We start from the raw sequence: 16,296 nt of genomic DNA, 5'->3' as shown, positions 1-16,296 counted from the left end.
AGGCTCCAGCTGCTGAAATGCTGTCTTTGCTGCAGTCCCAAGGTTGTGTGGGGCTCAGGACCCTGATGCTGCACAATAAGAACTGTGCTCTTTGGAGCATGGTGTGCTTGGCCAAGCAAAGGCACGTGAGGATATTGGTGACTGCAATGGCCTACTGGTACTGCAAGATAAACTGCAGAGGTATCTCCCTCCTCCCAGTTGAGTGATGGCTGCAAGTGTGTCAGTTTTCCAGCAGCAGGTATCCAATGGCTGTTAAGCTTGGAGAGAAGAGACTGCAAGATCCTCGTGGTGGCTCAGCCTGCAGTGTGGCTGTGTCCAGTTGGGCACTCTGCTGCTGTCTCTCTGGCACTGCTTTGCCCTCAGTCCACAGGAGTCTGGTGCTTTGATGTGAACTTACAGCGTGAAGAGTGGACAGAGCAGGCATTTGTTTGTAGCGATATCTGCAGGTGACTGTCATTATTTATCTGCTTTCCTGAGAGCTGCCATATACAGGATGGTTTGCTGAGTTAGCAGGACCTGGTGTAGGTGTTACAGTAACCATGAGAGGTGACCTGAGGTGTGGCTGCCTATGGAGGAGGCACTGCTTTGTGGACAGCTGGGGTTGCTCATGGAGTGCAGTTTTCTGCAGCAGTCACTCTCTCCATCTCCTCAGTGGTCTCTGCATGTTTGAGGTGCTGTCCTTGCCCTCTGCCAGGTACATGCACACTGCACACTTCAGAGAAAGAGGTAAGCCAAGGCATGCCCTCCCAAGTCAACCCCATACATTCCCGTTGCCTCCACCTTAGCTGCCCTGAGGGGTTTAGAACTGCAGAGAGTTGGTTTTCTAGCAGGTGGTCACATTCTTTCTTCAGGATGGCCTCTTGTGGTTTTGATTTCTACAACTGGGGCCATCCAACTTGTTTCCATGAACGCTTGTACTTACGTTGCCTCTCTTACCCCTGCAGGCAGCGTCCTCGGCACTGAGCAGTCTGGGCCACGTGTACACGGCCATCGGGGACTACCCAAACGCGCTGGCCAGCCACAAGCAGTGTGTGCTCCTCGCCAAGCAGTCCAAAGACGAGCTCTCTGAGGCGCGGGAGCTGGGCAACATGGGAGCAGTGTACATTGCAATGGGGGATTTCGAAAACGCAGTGCAGTGCCATGAACAACATCTGAAGATCGCCAAGGAGCTGGGGAACAAGCGGGAGGAAGCTCGAGCCTACAGCAACCTGGGCAGTGCTTACCACTACCGCAGGAACTTTGACAAAGCCATGTCCTACCACAACTACGTGTTGGAGTTGGCCCAGGAGCTGGAGGAGAAGGCCATTGAGATGCGAGCTTATGCTGGCCTGGGCCATGCAGCTAGATGTATGCAGGACCTGGAGAGGGCTAAGCAGTACCATGAAGAGCAGTTGCACATTGCTGAGAGCCTGCAGGACCGAGCTGCTGAAGGCAGAGCCTCCTCCAATCTAGGTAAGGCCCTGACATGGAGCAGAGTTTGTCAGGGAATGCTGAGACTATCAGAGCTGCTGCCAGGATGCAGGAGGTCTGCTTTGTGCTGTCTTCTTAGTCACCCCAGTTTCACTGGACTGCCTTAATAAATTAAACAAGCCCTTGGCAGATTGTGTGCTGCTGTAATGTATTCCATGTTCAATTATTAAATTCCTCAAAAAGGCACTAGAAAGCACAAACTCACAGCAAAAGGGAAATGAAAAGATAAAATGCATTTGAGGAACTCTTCAGGAATCCGAAATAAATGTAATTTTTGCACTAATGCAAGTAGTGACATGGTTTGTTACCTGGCCATTTCTTTGGGAGCTTGTCAGCTGGATATGTCGATATATTGCTGCCTTGTAAGCTGGGAGACATATGGGTCAAATCCTAACTAAGTTTGTTTTCAGAATGTACATATTGAAATACTAGAGTGTAGGAGTCTTCTGTTTTCCTAAGGAGCGGCATTGGCGTGCTGCTGGCAGGCTGGGAGGGACTGAGTTACATCCAAGTGAAGCCCAGTCCTGCTGCTGCTTCACAGCGCCAGATGTGGGAGCGACCAAGGATACGTTTCCATCTCTGCCATGGCTGTGGCAGTTGTGCTGCTGATGCTCCAGCTGTCATTCAGGATGTGTTCTCAGCTGGCTGGGAATGGCAGAGCAGGGCTGGTGCTGGGATAACAAAATATGTGTTTGCTGGCAGTCCCTGAATCCCAGCTCTTGCAGGCTGCCCCACGCGGTAAATTAGCTCCTGTTTCTGCTTGGCAGTTGGCACTTGGTTCATTTGTAGATGCTAATTGTACTCTGATGTTATCAACAGCAGGTAATTGAAAAGAGCTTGATGAATTACTTAATTTCTCTTAGTAGCTGAGTCTTCAAGATCTGAATAAGAAGATAAGGGAAACTGGGGAAAACAAAAGAGTCTCAGCTTTTTAATTGGTGTTGCAAATCTCCTCCTTTACATAAATTGGGGCAGATTTGTGAGGCAAAATAGGTTTGTGGGGCAAAAGTTCTTGTGGCCAGCTTAGCAAGTCGGGACCAGAAAATTCATCTTAATGTCATTATTAGTCTTAACAGCAGCTTTGGATTTAACGATGCTTTCATCATGTAATTCCAGAAATTTTCACTAAGAAAAAAGAGTTTTGGTGCAGCAGAGAATGTTTTTCTGTGTTGGATTTAAGCCTAAGTATAACTTTCAGTTGGTATGCTGACTCAGCCACTCCCCACTTTGTGTTAGAATAGTTCTCCTTGCGTCTGAGTGCGGGGTCTCACGTTTCAGCTGTTATTTGGCTGTATTTTTTGTCTTCTCTGTCAGAGTTAAGTTATACTGGAGAAAGAGAACATGCAGTTCTTGTTGAGACTATTACTGTTGTTTAAAATGCATCCAGTACCAATTAAAAAGTCTTAATTGTCTCTTTCATCTAATCCACATGCAAAACAAAACCTCGTCAAAATAGCCATGCTGACAGGCAAAAAAAATGTATCTAAATGTGTGTTTCCAGGCCAGAATGTTAGAGTTGGCCTCTTTGCTGAAGCAACAGACATTTTCTGTTTGCATCTCCCTGATGTAGATGGAAAGCACCCTTAAGTGTACTATCCAGTGCTGAGCAGGGCAGACATGGACTGTAATGGAGCCCAGCTGCTGCAGGGCTCTGCAGGGACATACTCTGTGCTCTGGTCCATGGTGAGCAGAAGGTGATGGGCTGAGGGTGAGGCACAAGCTATCAGCCCTTCACAATGAGGAGATGTGGAGTTTAACCAGAAATCTCAGGTTGTCAGTCTTTCCAAACACCCAGGCTCCACGTGGAGACATGGCTTTCTAGCCTCTGCAGTTCCCATTGCAATGGAGAGAGGACACTGCACATTATTAATAGAACACAGTTAAAAGTCTCTTAGTGCTGCCTCTTTGCAGTTCCAAGAGAACTTCTGTGTCTGTCTTCACATGCTCGCCATCTTGCCCAAAGATGCCAGATATTTTCTCTTGAAGCTTTTGCAATTAATGTCAGAAAACATTTGCAGGGCCTCCTTCCGTGGCTTCTGCACCTCCAGGCCTGTTCATAAGTGTTAACAAAGTAGGCACGAGCATTGTTAGCACAGTTTTATTGAAGCATAGGTGATATCATCAGCAGATTCAGAGCTCCTGTTCCCATGTCTCATAACAAATGCAAGATGATTCGACTGAAATTGAAAAGCAGCTGCAAATGCCGTCTTGCTCATTGTGTTGAGTCTGAGCTCTGGAGCCACCAGGTATCACTGATGGAAAAAAAAAAAAAGCAATTTTATAAGGCCAAACTGTCCAGTTGTTGTGGTGAATGTGTGCTTCATGTGTAACAAAAACCTTTCCTGGGATTTTCCTGTTAGAAGCAAGAAGGCAGTTTATTTGGAAGGGCTGTGCCCTGTCAGCTGTACCAGGGTCACATCTGGCCTGGTGCTGTGGGGAAAAGGATGGGGCTGCTTGGGGTGGAGAGCCAGGGAAAGGGCTGGGCTGCCAGGAGTCCGGGTGTGCAAGATGCTCCAGAGGGTTAGTGCAGGGAACCGTGTTCATTGAGCTCCTTTCTGTTGTTTTTCAGGAATCATTCACCAGATGAAAGGTGACTACGACACTGCGCTGCGGCTGCACAAGACACACCTGTCCATAGCGCAGGAGCTGAGCGATTACGCAGCCCAGGGCCGGGCCTACGGCAACATGGGCAACGCTTACAACGCTCTTGGCATGTACGACCAGGCTGTCAAGTACCATCGGCAGGAGCTGCAGATTTCCATGGAGGTCAACGACCGTGCCTCTCAGGCGTCCACACATGGGAACTTGGCAGTTGCCTATCAGGCCCTGGGTGCCCATGACCGTGCTCTGCAGCACTACCAAAATCATCTCAACATTGCCCGGGAGCTGCGGGACATCCAGAGCGAAGCACGGGCCCTCAGCAATTTGGGAAACTTCCACTGCTCACGGGGAGAGTACGTGCAGGCGGCCCCGTACTACGAGCAGTACCTGCGCTTGTCCCCAGAGCTGCAGGACATGGAAGGGGAGGGGAAAGTTTGCCACAACCTTGGCTATGCCCATTATTGCCTCGGGAACTACGAGGAAGCTGTTAAGTACTATGAGCAGGATCTTGCCTTAGCAAAGGATCTGCATGACAAGCTGAGCCAAGCCAAGGCCTATTGCAACCTGGGCCTGGCCTTCAAAGCCTTGATGGACTTCAGCAAAGCAGAGGAGTGTCAAAAGTACCTCTTGTCCCTGGCACAGTCTCTGAACAATTCCCAGGCCAAATTCCGAGCCTTGGGGAACTTGGGGGATATTTTTGTCTGTAAGAAAGACATACATGGTGCAATAAAATTTTATGAGCAGCAGTTGAGCTTAGCCCATCATGTTAAAGACAGGAGACTGGAAGCCAGTGCCTATGCAGCGTTGGGCTCTGCATACAGGATGGTACAGAAGTGTGACAAGGCTTTAGGTTACCACACGCAGGAGCTGGAGGTGTATCAGGAGCTGGGGGATATGCCGGGTGAATGCAGAGCACACGGTCACCTTGCTGCAGTGTATATGTCACTTGGGAAGTACACCATGGCCTTCAAGTGCTATGAAGAACAGCTGGAGCTGGGGCAGAAGTTAAAGGACCCCAGCATCGAAGCCCAAGTCTACGGTAACATGGGCATTACCAAGATGAACATGAATGTCATGGAGGAAGCGATTGGCTACTTTGAACAACAGCTGGCCATGCTGCAGCAGCTCAGTGGGAACGAATCTGTGTTAGATCGGGGACGAGCATATGGGAACCTGGGAGATTGTTATGAAGCTCTGGGAGATTTTGAGGAAGCTATAAAGTATTATGAACAGTACCTGTCTGTGGCTCAGAGCTTGAACCGTATGCAAGATCAGGCAAAGGCCTACCGAGGCTTGGGCAGTGGGCACAGGTAAGGAGCTGCATGTGTGTTCAGTGAAGTACAAGTACAGATGGATGTGGTGTGTTACTGATGGGGTGTGTTTGGTGGCCATTGCACACAGGCACAGAGGAGTGAATTAATCTCTAGGTGCTAAAGACTGTGCTGCCAGCTTAAATAATGAAGCTGATGTTGCTCTGTGCGGAGAAGGGGAAAAGTTTATGGGGTGGCAGGAGGAGCACCGTTGATTTGACGGTGGTGAGGATGTTTCCTGAGTAGAGCATTCATCTCTGTCTAAAAGGTTTGAGCTGGCCTCCAGGGGAAACAATGAAACATCTTCTCTCAAGGAAATACTGGGAAAATAAACACTGCTGTTTTCTTCCCTTGTAGGGCTATGGGAAGTTTGCAGCAGGCTCTGGTGTGCTTTGAGAAGAGGCTTGTTGTGGCACATGAGCTGGGGGAGGCATTTAACAAAGCCCAGGCCTATGGGGAACTGGGCAGCCTGCACAGCCAGCTGGGAAACTATGAGCAAGCCATCTCCTGCCTGGAGCGGCAGCTGAACATCGCTCGGGAGATGAAGGACCGAGCCCTGGAGAGCGACGCTGCCTGTGGCCTCGGCGGGGTCTACCAGCAGATGGGCGAGTACGAGACCGCCCTGCAGTACCACCAGCTGGACCTGCAGATCGCTGAGGAGACCAACAACCCCGCTGGCCAGGGCCGGGCCTACGGCAACCTGGGCCTGACCTACGAGTCCTTGGGCACCTACGAGAGGGCGGTGGTTTATCAGGAGCAGCACCTCAGCATTGCGGCGCAAATGAACGACCTTGTAGCCAAAACTGTGTCTTACAGCAGCCTGGGGAGGACTCACCATGCTTTACAGAACTACTCTCAGGCCGTGATGTATCTGCAGGAAGGTAAGAGGCTTAGTTGTACAACAGAGCATACAGCGATGGGGTCGAAGGGGTGGAAGGGAGACCTGAAGACGTGGAGGGGTGAAGTACTGTGAGCATGGCACAAAGAGGATGTGTTTGTTAGTGGTCTTTGATGCAGAAGCTCTTGCAGACATCCATAGCTCCTGCTGAGCATCTGTGTGAGTAGCTGTCCGAGGGCTGATACGGTCAGCATGCCATCTCCACTGGAGCCTTCCTGCTGTCCTGTAGACAGAGCATGATCTGTGCCTACCTGGGGGCATCTCAGCTGCCTCAGACCATGAATCTGGACTCTATTTGGCAGAGTCTCTGTGTAAAGGTCATCTGTGCCTGAGCCTGGAAGGTGTAAAACTTCTCTATAAACAGTATTGAATTCCAGGAACTGACTCAGGGAAAACCACAAGGGATCCCTCTGATTCTGAGAGGTCCTGAGATCCTGAGAGGTCTCAAACTCAAACAGATGTATACCTTGCTGGTAGCCACCTGGCTTTTCCTTCTGTGTTCACCTGGGAGTGAGACCAGGTGGGTGAGTGTCCTCTAAACTGAGTGAAAACAAGTAGTGTTTGGTAGGGAGGTGAGGGAGGTTCAGCCCAAGGTGTCCCGAAGCCATCTGCCACTGCTGAGCGCTGGGTCAGCGCTGGCCTGACAGTTGTGCTGCTTCAAGGGGTTCCAGCTGATCAAGGTGTGGGCTCTGATGGAGCAGATGAGCAGTATAGCTGGAGTGTACGAAGCTGGAGGCAGAAGGATTAATTACATCAGTTAGTCTGGTTTTCCCGAAACTGACCTTGGCAGGATTCCAATATGTTGTTGGAAGGGGAGAAATGAAACATAGCTCCTTCTCCTGGTGTACTGCAGAATTCCTGCAAAGCCTGGGAATGCTAGCTGCTGCTGAGCTGCATGGTGACAGCCAGGGCCCTGCTCCCCAGGCCAGGGGAAACCTGAGGTGCCTCAGAGGAGGTGTCCCTGTTGTCGGCAGGGACATGGTGGAAGCAGGGACAACACAAAACATGCTGCTGGAAGTGAAAGGAGTTCCAAGTCATTCAGGCCAGGCCCCTGCCCTGTGCTCTGGCTCAGCACATAAGCCATGCAGAGCCTGCCAGAATGCTGGGGAGAGCTGATAGGAAACAAGCCAGTAACGTGTAAAAAGGCATCTTTTCTGGCAGTGTTTGGCAACTCAGTGTGATTTTGTTTATTTGTGTGGCTTTTAGAGTTTGAAAGCCCTGATAGGGGCTTACTGGGTGTATCTCAGGGGATGGCACCTTAATATGGCTTAGAGAGGTCTCGGTCTGTGGAAATGTCTGTCTCACTGAGGCACCTCTCAGGCTGGTGCCGATGCAAGGGCCAGCAGCATCTGCCTGGCACTGGCACTGTCCTGCTCACCATCCTGGTGCTGCCCCTGCCCTGCTTGCTGTCCCAGCGTGGGCAGCTCCATGGCTGTCCCTGCACAGGAGCCCTGCGGGACTGAGGCTGCAACCTGCCAGGCTGCCACAGCCCATTCTCCCCTCCGGCACTCTCTCACTGATTCCTTTTCAGGACTGAGACTGGCAGAACAGCTGGGACGCAGGGAAGATGAAGCAAAAATCCGTCACGGCCTTGGCCTCTCCCTCTGGGCAAGTGGGAACCTGGAGGAGTCCCAGCACCAGGTATACCATGGTCTGCCCTGTGCTGAAGGGCTTGTGGCATCCAAGCCCTTTGCGTCATTCCTGTCCTTAAGGAAGGAAATGTCTGGTGTGTCCCAGGAAGGGTCTGAGCCAGACCTCCCCTGCTGGAGGGGATGCTGGCCCTGAATCCTCCTGCCTTCCCAGCCTCTGCTTTGTGCTGTGTCTGTCAGGAATTCACTGTGGCTGTTTTCCCTCTCAGCTCTACCGGGCCTCTGCACTGTTTGAAACCATCCGACACGAGGTGCAGCTGAGCACAGATTACAAGCTGTCGCTCTTCGACCTGCAGACATCCTCCTATCAGGCCCTGCAGCGGGTGCTTGTCAGTCTGGGTAAGAGGTGCCTTCAGATGCTGAGGCTGAACTCAGGTTCGTGCCACGAGGTGCAGGGAGGCATTCACGGTTCGTCCTTTGCTCCTCAGCTGTCTGGCACTGCACAGCATTTCTGTGCCAGGGCAGCAGTAGGGGTGTCCAGCTTTGCTTCCTCCATTGATTTGCCTTTCTGTGACTAGTTGTGTTATCGCCTGCAGCAAAGCTGAGCTGCGGGACTGTACTCCAATACAGAGACTGCTCTTTTGGGAAATAAGTGACTCTGCTTCCCCAGGTTTCAGTTGGGGTTGGGATAGCAGCTGTCCCTGTCCCTGCATACAGCACTGCAGACCACACTTGTATCAGGTCTGAGAGATGGCTTTGTCTTTTTAGGTCACCACGATGAGGCGTTGGCAGTAGCAGAGAGAGGACGAACGAGGGCATTTGCTGACCTGCTCGTGGAACGTCAGACTGGGCAGCAGGACTCAGATCCCTATTCTCCAGTGACCCTTGACCAGGTCCTGGAGACCGTGAATGGCCAGAGGGGACTTGTTCTCTACTACTCATTGGCTGCAGGTTATCTGTACAGCTGGCTGCTGGCTCCTGGAGCAGGTGAGCTCCTCTGTGGACAGGAGAGCCTGGGAACAGGCCTTACAAAGGGAGAATTGTACCATTTGTAGCTAGAAATTAATTTGGGAACAGTGTGAATGTAGGAAGGAATAATTTCTGTCTAGCATCTTAAAGCAGAATAGACTAAAAACTGTGGCATAGCCACAGCAATAATGACACAGAAGTGCTTATTCAGGGCTTTGATTTCACCTGGAGATGGAAATGTTTCAAGTGTTTAATATTTCCATTTTTCAACCTTCTTCTGTATGTATTTCCCACAGGGCAGAGCAGAGCAGTAATGAGATTCCAAGTATGTTGGCTCTGTGAGAATCTTCTATACATAAGAATCTCTACTTTAATTATATTTTTATGCTTTATCCTTCTAAAGCTTTTGACATTTATTCACTGAAGTGGATTGCAGAAAACAGAAGGGCATCCCCACTTCCTGATATGCCATTGAGCTGCCTGATCCTCACATGAATGTGGAAACACTTATCACAGAGGAGCAAGGAGGATTAATTTGAAGAGGATTGCTTTTTGCAGACAGCTGTTGTTCATTATCTAATAAAGCGATGACTGTAAATTTTGATGAGTTCTTTCTGGATATAATTTAATAATTGCAGCCCTTCACCACGACAAAGCTAAAGAGATAAAACGCACTATTTAGATTGCATGAAAAATGCTTCTGGAAGGAAAGCAAACACTCACACATGCCTGACTTAGATGAGTTGAAAGACGTTGGAAGAGCCACTTTTTGGGGGTAGTTTGTAATGTTGCATGTCTGAATGTAAGATGGGGTTGTCCTGCTGTGCATCCAGTCACTAATTGGCTCTTCAGGCCTGCAGTTTGCACCATAAAATGCCAGTAATTCTACAGTATCACTATCAAAATGAGCTTATTAAAATTATACAGGTCAAGTGTAGGGTTTGCCACTGGCCTTCATGATCAGTCTCTTCCTTGCCCACTGGGTCTTGTAGAAAAGCAGTTGCAGTCTTCGAGCCTGTGGGTTTGTGACTGCCTCTTGAGGTTCTGTCAGGTGATGGGAAGGAGAGGGGCTGTGGTGGGGCTTCAGGAGTTCTGCTCAAGAAGCTTTGCTGGGAGCTCCTCAGTAGTGACTCCAGCCTAGCCATGGTGACCTCTTGTTCATTGATGCAGAGAGCAGCTTCAGTGGCAGCCCAGGGTCGTTGTCCCACTGAGGTGGAACCCTCAGAGCCCCTTGGCTGTTGCTGTGTTTGCTGCAGGAGGAGTTGCTTTATTCTTTGTTCCTCTGCTCTTCCTAACTGGTTTAATAATTGATGCTGCCAAGGCATCCAGAGCAGCCTTTTACTGCTGATCACAGGCTGCAGAATTAATTACATCAGGAAGCATAGACCAGTCTGAGGGGAGGAAGGTTTTATCTGCACTAGTAGTTGAATTCTCAGCAAAACAGTGAGTGGCCTTTATCTGGTTTACCCATTGTGGAATGCTATCTTTTAATAATTTACTATGCTTTAATCCATCTTCTTTCTTTTTGTAGAATGTATTTTCATGTATATGAGTGAAATGAGAAATCTGTGTGTGATGTGAGGAGGTTCTGCTGTAGTAACAACACTCTTATTCAGCATTTGAGCCTTGTGTGTTCACTTAATGTCAGAAGCTGTTAATAGGTGTTTTTCATGTGCATCTTTTGAAATGTGAATTACTCTGGTAGGGGCTTGTATGAAAGATCTGGTTTATAATTTATATGAGTGCTGCAATCATAAAGGCATTCTGAGCATCTCGTAAAAGCTCTGTTCTGCCTTTGTACCTTTGGGCCATTATCTGCAAAGAACAAACCCAGATTTTAAAAGCAAGGTTGGAGATGCTGGAGAAGCCCAGCGAAGACTTGGCACAAAACACTTTGCCCCAGTTGTGCTGGAAATGCCAAATGCTTGGGGCCCTGCTGTCTTCTTAGACATCTGCTGGCAACACTGTTTCCTGCCCTGCAGAAATAACCTCCTGATTCTGGTGCCTTGCAGGAATTCTGAAATTCCATGAGTATTATCTGGGTGACAGCCTGACAGAAAATGCTGGGGACTTCCATGAAGCCAACAGTGTGACCCTGCAGACGCTGACAAACTCGGCACTGGAGCAGCACATCTCCAGCGTACGGGAGGCTCTGGGAGTGGATTCCTACTATACCCGGTGAGTTGGGATGGGGGGGTCTAACATCCTGGTTTCCACTCTCCCACCTGGATTTGTAATAGCCTGGGGTGAGCTTATTGGCTGAGAAGTCTGAGAACTGAGAGTCAGAAAGAGGCAATTTTTCAGTGCAGCAACAAAAAAATGGCTTTGTTTTTGTACCCATGGCTATTTTACTGGCAAGCAACTCTATATACATGCAAATAAGGTCTGAACCCATGTACTTGGTGGTGAATGTATAGATTGGATGAGGAGGCAGGTGCCATGTCTGACTGTATATGCACAGATTTCATCCTGCTTACAGTTTCCAGTGTAATTAATTCTATTCCAATGGTTTGCTTTGAAAAACTGCAAATACCATAGGAACTCCACCCCCCACAGTATGTTCCCATTTGTCTATGGCTGAGTAAATAATTTAGAGTGCATTAATCCATCTGATGAACATCAGCAAAGAGGGAGGAACCTTACTGCAATCCATTACTCAGATAGGTCCCACAACTGTGTTTTCTTATGTTTTTATCCTATGGATTTATCGCAGGTCAGGTTTTTCTGCTTTATACTCAATCTCGTGATCTCTCCTCGTGTTTGTTTTGTTTTGTTGATTTCATGAGTATGAAAACAGTTTCTATGCTGACCTTTACAAGTAGTTTTTCTCTGAATGCTTCTGTCTGAAAAGGACAGTTGGTGATGTCCCTGTCCTTGTGTGTTCTTTGGGAATGCCATGCACAGGTATCAGTTCATCATCAGGATGTGGCATCAGTTCACCTGGTTTTGTAAGTGAACCTTGCTGTGTTGTCATACATGGCTTGACTTGGAGTGTGTTAGTAACACACCAGCTGTATGCAGGCCTAGTTCACTGCGGGCGCAAAGTGAACGTAAATGCCAAATGTGTGGCTGATTTCTTATCCAGCCCCTGGAACTGGAGGAGATGAAGGCACTGGATCTTTGAGGTTATACCATGTTTTAGTCTTCTTTTAAACTGTTTTCCGTTTTTCTGCAGCACTGAGATGTGTGAGCAAAGCAGTTCTGTGATTCAGAAGGTGACATCCAAGCCCACGTGTTGATCGTTGAGTCTTACCCTGCAGACAGGCAGATACAGTTTTCAGTTCTGTTAAACATTTGTCACCACAGATTCTCCTCCTGGCAAAGGCAGTCCTTCAGTCTTTAGGTTCTGGGATGAGTTTCTAATTTACTGAGATGTCAGCTTCTTCCTCACTTTTGGTGATGGTAGGGGTATGGTTTTGGTTAAGGATTCTGGAGAGGAAAGGGTGCACACAGGATGTCTCATCAGGACTTCGCTTTGGTGTTCAGTTCCACACTGCTGGAAATGGTTCCCTTCAGCTGGTCTAATTAGACTGGAAAGTAATGCATTCTTAAAAAAAAAGAAGTGTGAGGGATTTTAAAGCATGGTTGAACTCGTGTTAGGACAGACTCCACTCTCTTTAGGGAGAGCATGTGACCTGCTTTCTTGAGTTCATGAACTCAGGACTCCTCTTTAAGGAGCTGCAAATACCCACTGTGAGTGTTACTCCAAACTGCCAGGACTCAGAACTAAGCATGCCTGCAGCTGGAGAAAAAATGTGCAGGGGGCAGCTGTTGACAATCTTCCCCTCCCTTTTTTTTTTTTTATTTTTATCCCCCTGTCTGTGCTTCAGCTAGCCCTGTTTCAGTGTTTGTGGAGTGATTGACTTTTGTCAGGACTTACCAGAGTATAACTCACATTGACCTGGAAGTACACTGACAAAATATCCATACAGCAACAGAGGGACAGCTCTAGTTGCCTGCACAAGTATGTGTTGTGTGTTCATTTAATTCCTGTGCTCTTTATTGGGAAACATGCCCTTGAGGAGAGGCTCCAAACTGTCAGGAACCCAAAAGGAAACAGAAATGAGATGCGAGGAGGCTTTGGTAGGTAGCACAGTAGGTTTAGCTTAAGTGTACAAATGTGATGTGCCATTATTGTGGTTTAGGAATGGTGCTCCCCAGTTTAGTTCTCTCACTGAGAGAGAAGTAGGCTCTCCCCCTCTCTCTGCCTCTCAGCCTGGGGGATGGAGAGGAGAATCGGAGGCACAAAAGGTGAAATTCGTGGTTGAGATCAGAACAATTTACTGGAAACAGCAATGAAACAAGAAAACTAACAGTAACAGCAACAATATTAATAACAGAAGTGTACAAGAAAGAAAGTGATTCACGTGCAAAATGCTCACTGAGCCCAACCCACAGGCACACCACCCCACTGCTGCTCCTTCCGCCTCACTTACTCACCAGGAAGGAACCCCTTCTCCCCAGAAGAGTGCTTTCCCCTGCCTATGGCTTGAGGTGGTATAGAATAACCTCCAGGCCATGCCCTCTCCCAGCTACTGCAGAAATTAACCCTGTTCTGGCCGGAACCAGGAGAGCCATATAATACACAGATTATTTATTAGATTAAAGATTGTTAAAAATGTACCTACAGCATTTGTGTTTGCCTTCTGCTTTTACAAAGAAGAGAAAATGCTAACAGTTAGATGGAAAATCTGCACTGAGATTTAGGTATTAATGTCAGGAGAAGGGAAATTTAGAACTGTTGGGCTGTTTCTCTGTATCGCTGCTGCACTTGTGGCATTGACAGAGGAGATAGTTCTGTGCTTTCCCTCTCTGTATAACAGGAGTAGCAACACAGCTCCCTCTGCTATGTCACACTGCCAGTGAAGGAAGCATGCAGAGCTTGGAGTTATTGTGGAAATCTGAGAAGGATATTCTCACACATGTTCTTAGTCAAATCAAGGGCTGAGGTGGTGTTTCCTGCAAACTCAGTTTTTCAGTGTTGTGCTACAGCTTTAGAAGTCCCCACCTGCAGTGCCTGGATTTTGGGTCCTGCACTTCCATCCATGTGTGCCACTCATTAAACCTTTAGGAATGCCTGGAAGAGGAGGATATGCGGCTGGTACTTACTCTTTTGTATGCCTGACAGAAGGAGGTGACCCAGCCAGAGAAAATTTTGGCATTAGCATTTGGTTGAGGTTGTGTTTGAAAAACATTTTCTCTCAAACTGGCCAAGCATTTTTCATCAAGCTGTTGTTCTGTCTTGCATCAATGACCCCTTCATCTCGCTGTTCGCCTCGCAGAGCCTGTGCCAGCAGCGAGACAGAGAGTGAAGCTGGGGATATCATGGACCAGCAGTTTGAGGAGATGAATAACAAGCTGAACTCAATGACTGATCCAACTGGCTTCCTGAGGATGGTCAGCAGGAACAACATGATGAACAGGTGAGAATGCAGAACTGCTGTGGGGATCAGCAAGCAGGAGGCATCCCGGTGACAGGCTTCTCTCTAAATTGCAAGTTTAGGTGCAGTCAGTGCCAGTGCTCGAGGGGAGAGCCAGTGAGGACTTGTCCCAGTTGTAACTGATGACTGTCCCGAGGAGCACCCCTTCCATATTTGCTCTTTTCCTGGCCACACGCTGGTTTTGAGACTGGGCAATTGCAGGGGAGCTCTGTCCTGTCCCTGCTGTGTGTGAGGTGTGGGGCTTGGAGTTCTCTCCTGTGCACTTGTTATGGAAATACTTGTTTCTGTTGATCTCAAGCCTTGTACCGATTAGCTGGGAATAAGCTGTGTTTCCAGAGTTACAGGACTGTATTATCTGCAGAGTCTCCACTCATTTTCTGCCTCTTAAAACTTGTTCAGGTCTCAGCCTCTCACATGACTGTGCTGATGAGGGCTTAGAGCAATCATTCGGAAGGAAAATTGAAGACAGAATTTTTCCAGCGTGGAGAGGGGCTGCGTGATGCGACCCAGGGTTCCTGGCTGGATCTGTGCTCCATTGTGGATTGTGAGCACAGGATACCCCAGGCCTTTCTCAGCTGGAAAAGCAAATGCAATCAGCCTGCAGCATTGTGAGCCACCACTGGAGCTTGTGAGCTGTCACAGCATCCCCATGGAACTGGGAGCTGCCTGCTGGCACCAGCAACTGGCCTGGTTTTCTTTCCAGAATCCACATGCGTATTTGTTCAAGCTGTTGCACTGATGAAGGACTGTGAGCACTCGCTAGTTTTGGATCACACAGGCAGATCCCCAGAATTGCTGACATGCTTTGCTAGTTCATCAGGCTTAGAAGGACAAGAGATTGCCCATCTGATTGCAGGGGAAAGTAGGATGTGATTCTGCTCCAGGGAATGCTAATCCTCAGGAGCGCTACGGAGGCCAACCATGCAGCATCTGTCTTTCTGCTCCATAGGACCCACGTGCATTACTTTGAATCCACACCCAGGAGTTTTCCTCAGGTGTCTTGTCAGGTTTGCAGCTCTTAGGAGAAGCCCAGAGATGGGGCAGCTTGGGCACTTAACTAAAAGCACCCTCAAAAGAGCATCAGGAGGAGCATTAGAAGCTGTGATGAACTTATGATATTCTTGCCGTGAGCACTGAGGTGAAGAGATGAGGAGATGTTGCTGGATGGCCTCCCTGCTTACCCTTCTCACTTTGCTCGTGGAGGGGGGCATACTGGGAGCTCTGGGGGCAGAGCCAACACTGCCACATCTGTTTGCACCTGGTTTGCTGAGCCCTGAATTCAGGGTAAGTGCTGCGTTCCTGCCGAGCCTTTGAATACCTCCTGCACTTAATGTCTGCTCCGGCTCCACAGGTGAGACACCTGGAAGCTACACAATCTAGAGGGACACTGTAGGAAACATTAACCTTATAGCCTCTTGCTATACTGCGTGATTCCTAATAATTAAGCTGTATAGAGTGGTGTGGTTTATGGCATGCAGCACAGTGAGCTTGGGAAAACAAGGAAACAACCTTGCAAGAGCCCTGAAGCTTCGGGAAAGAAGCAGATGAGCATCTGTGTAGAAGAGAGCAGGGTGAGAAATAAAATGGGATCAGGCAGTACTTCTGTGCACTGGCCTAGAGCTCTAACAAGGAACTGTAAGCTCTTAGACTTCAATTAAGGAACATAATGCAGTGGGTACCTAGAGCACAAGCTGTGGTCTTGCAGCTCCAGACTCCAGCTCCCCACCTCTGAACAGCCATAGCTGTTCTGCCAGCTGTGCTGGAGTTAGTTCGTGCAGCTGTGGGTAAGTGCTGAGCAGATTTTTGTTGCTGTAGTTCTTCAGAGGGTGGTAAAACTGTGGCCAACAAGCAGCAAGTGAAGGTGTGGTGTCTGTTTGCTTTGGCTTCTGCACTTCAGGGGACGAAGGCAAGTGGGGCCTGCTTAGAGCTGAGAACGAGAGCTTGTCTTCTCTACTGCCAAGGCAGCCCCTGCACTCCTCACATGGGGCCTGAATGCATGTTCACATCTTGTGCTTGCG

The 16,296-nt window shown here is 48.7% G+C and overlaps 1 protein-coding gene across 7 annotated transcripts in view; it reads left to right on the top strand.

Annotated features, from left to right (window-relative positions):
* Window positions 1-16,296, top strand: part of TTC28 (tetratricopeptide repeat domain 28) — a 116,023-nt gene that overhangs the window by 78,909 nt on the left and 20,818 nt on the right. For all 7 annotated transcript variants that reach the window (XM_017814068.1, XM_017814069.1, XM_017814070.1 and 4 more), the window contains exons 5-12: window positions 945-1,452; window positions 4,040-5,381; window positions 5,739-6,262; window positions 7,811-7,920; window positions 8,138-8,267; window positions 8,637-8,855; window positions 10,850-11,015; window positions 14,120-14,260. In XM_017814068.1, the coding sequence (XP_017669557.1) occupies window positions 945-1,452; window positions 4,040-5,381; window positions 5,739-6,262; window positions 7,811-7,920; window positions 8,138-8,267; window positions 8,637-8,855; window positions 10,850-11,015; window positions 14,120-14,260 (3,140 nt within the window). The remainder of the gene's footprint in view (window positions 1-944; window positions 1,453-4,039; window positions 5,382-5,738; window positions 6,263-7,810; window positions 7,921-8,137; window positions 8,268-8,636; window positions 8,856-10,849; window positions 11,016-14,119; window positions 14,261-16,296) is intronic.

Source organism: Lepidothrix coronata, unplaced genomic scaffold (genome assembly GCF_001604755.1).
Source record: "Lepidothrix coronata isolate B3197 unplaced genomic scaffold, Lepidothrix_coronata-1.0 Scaffold44, whole genome shotgun sequence".
Taxonomy (NCBI): Eukaryota; Metazoa; Chordata; class Aves; order Passeriformes; family Pipridae; genus Lepidothrix; species Lepidothrix coronata.
Note: the sequence above shows the minus strand (reverse complement) of the source record. Positions and strands in the feature narration are given on the sequence as shown.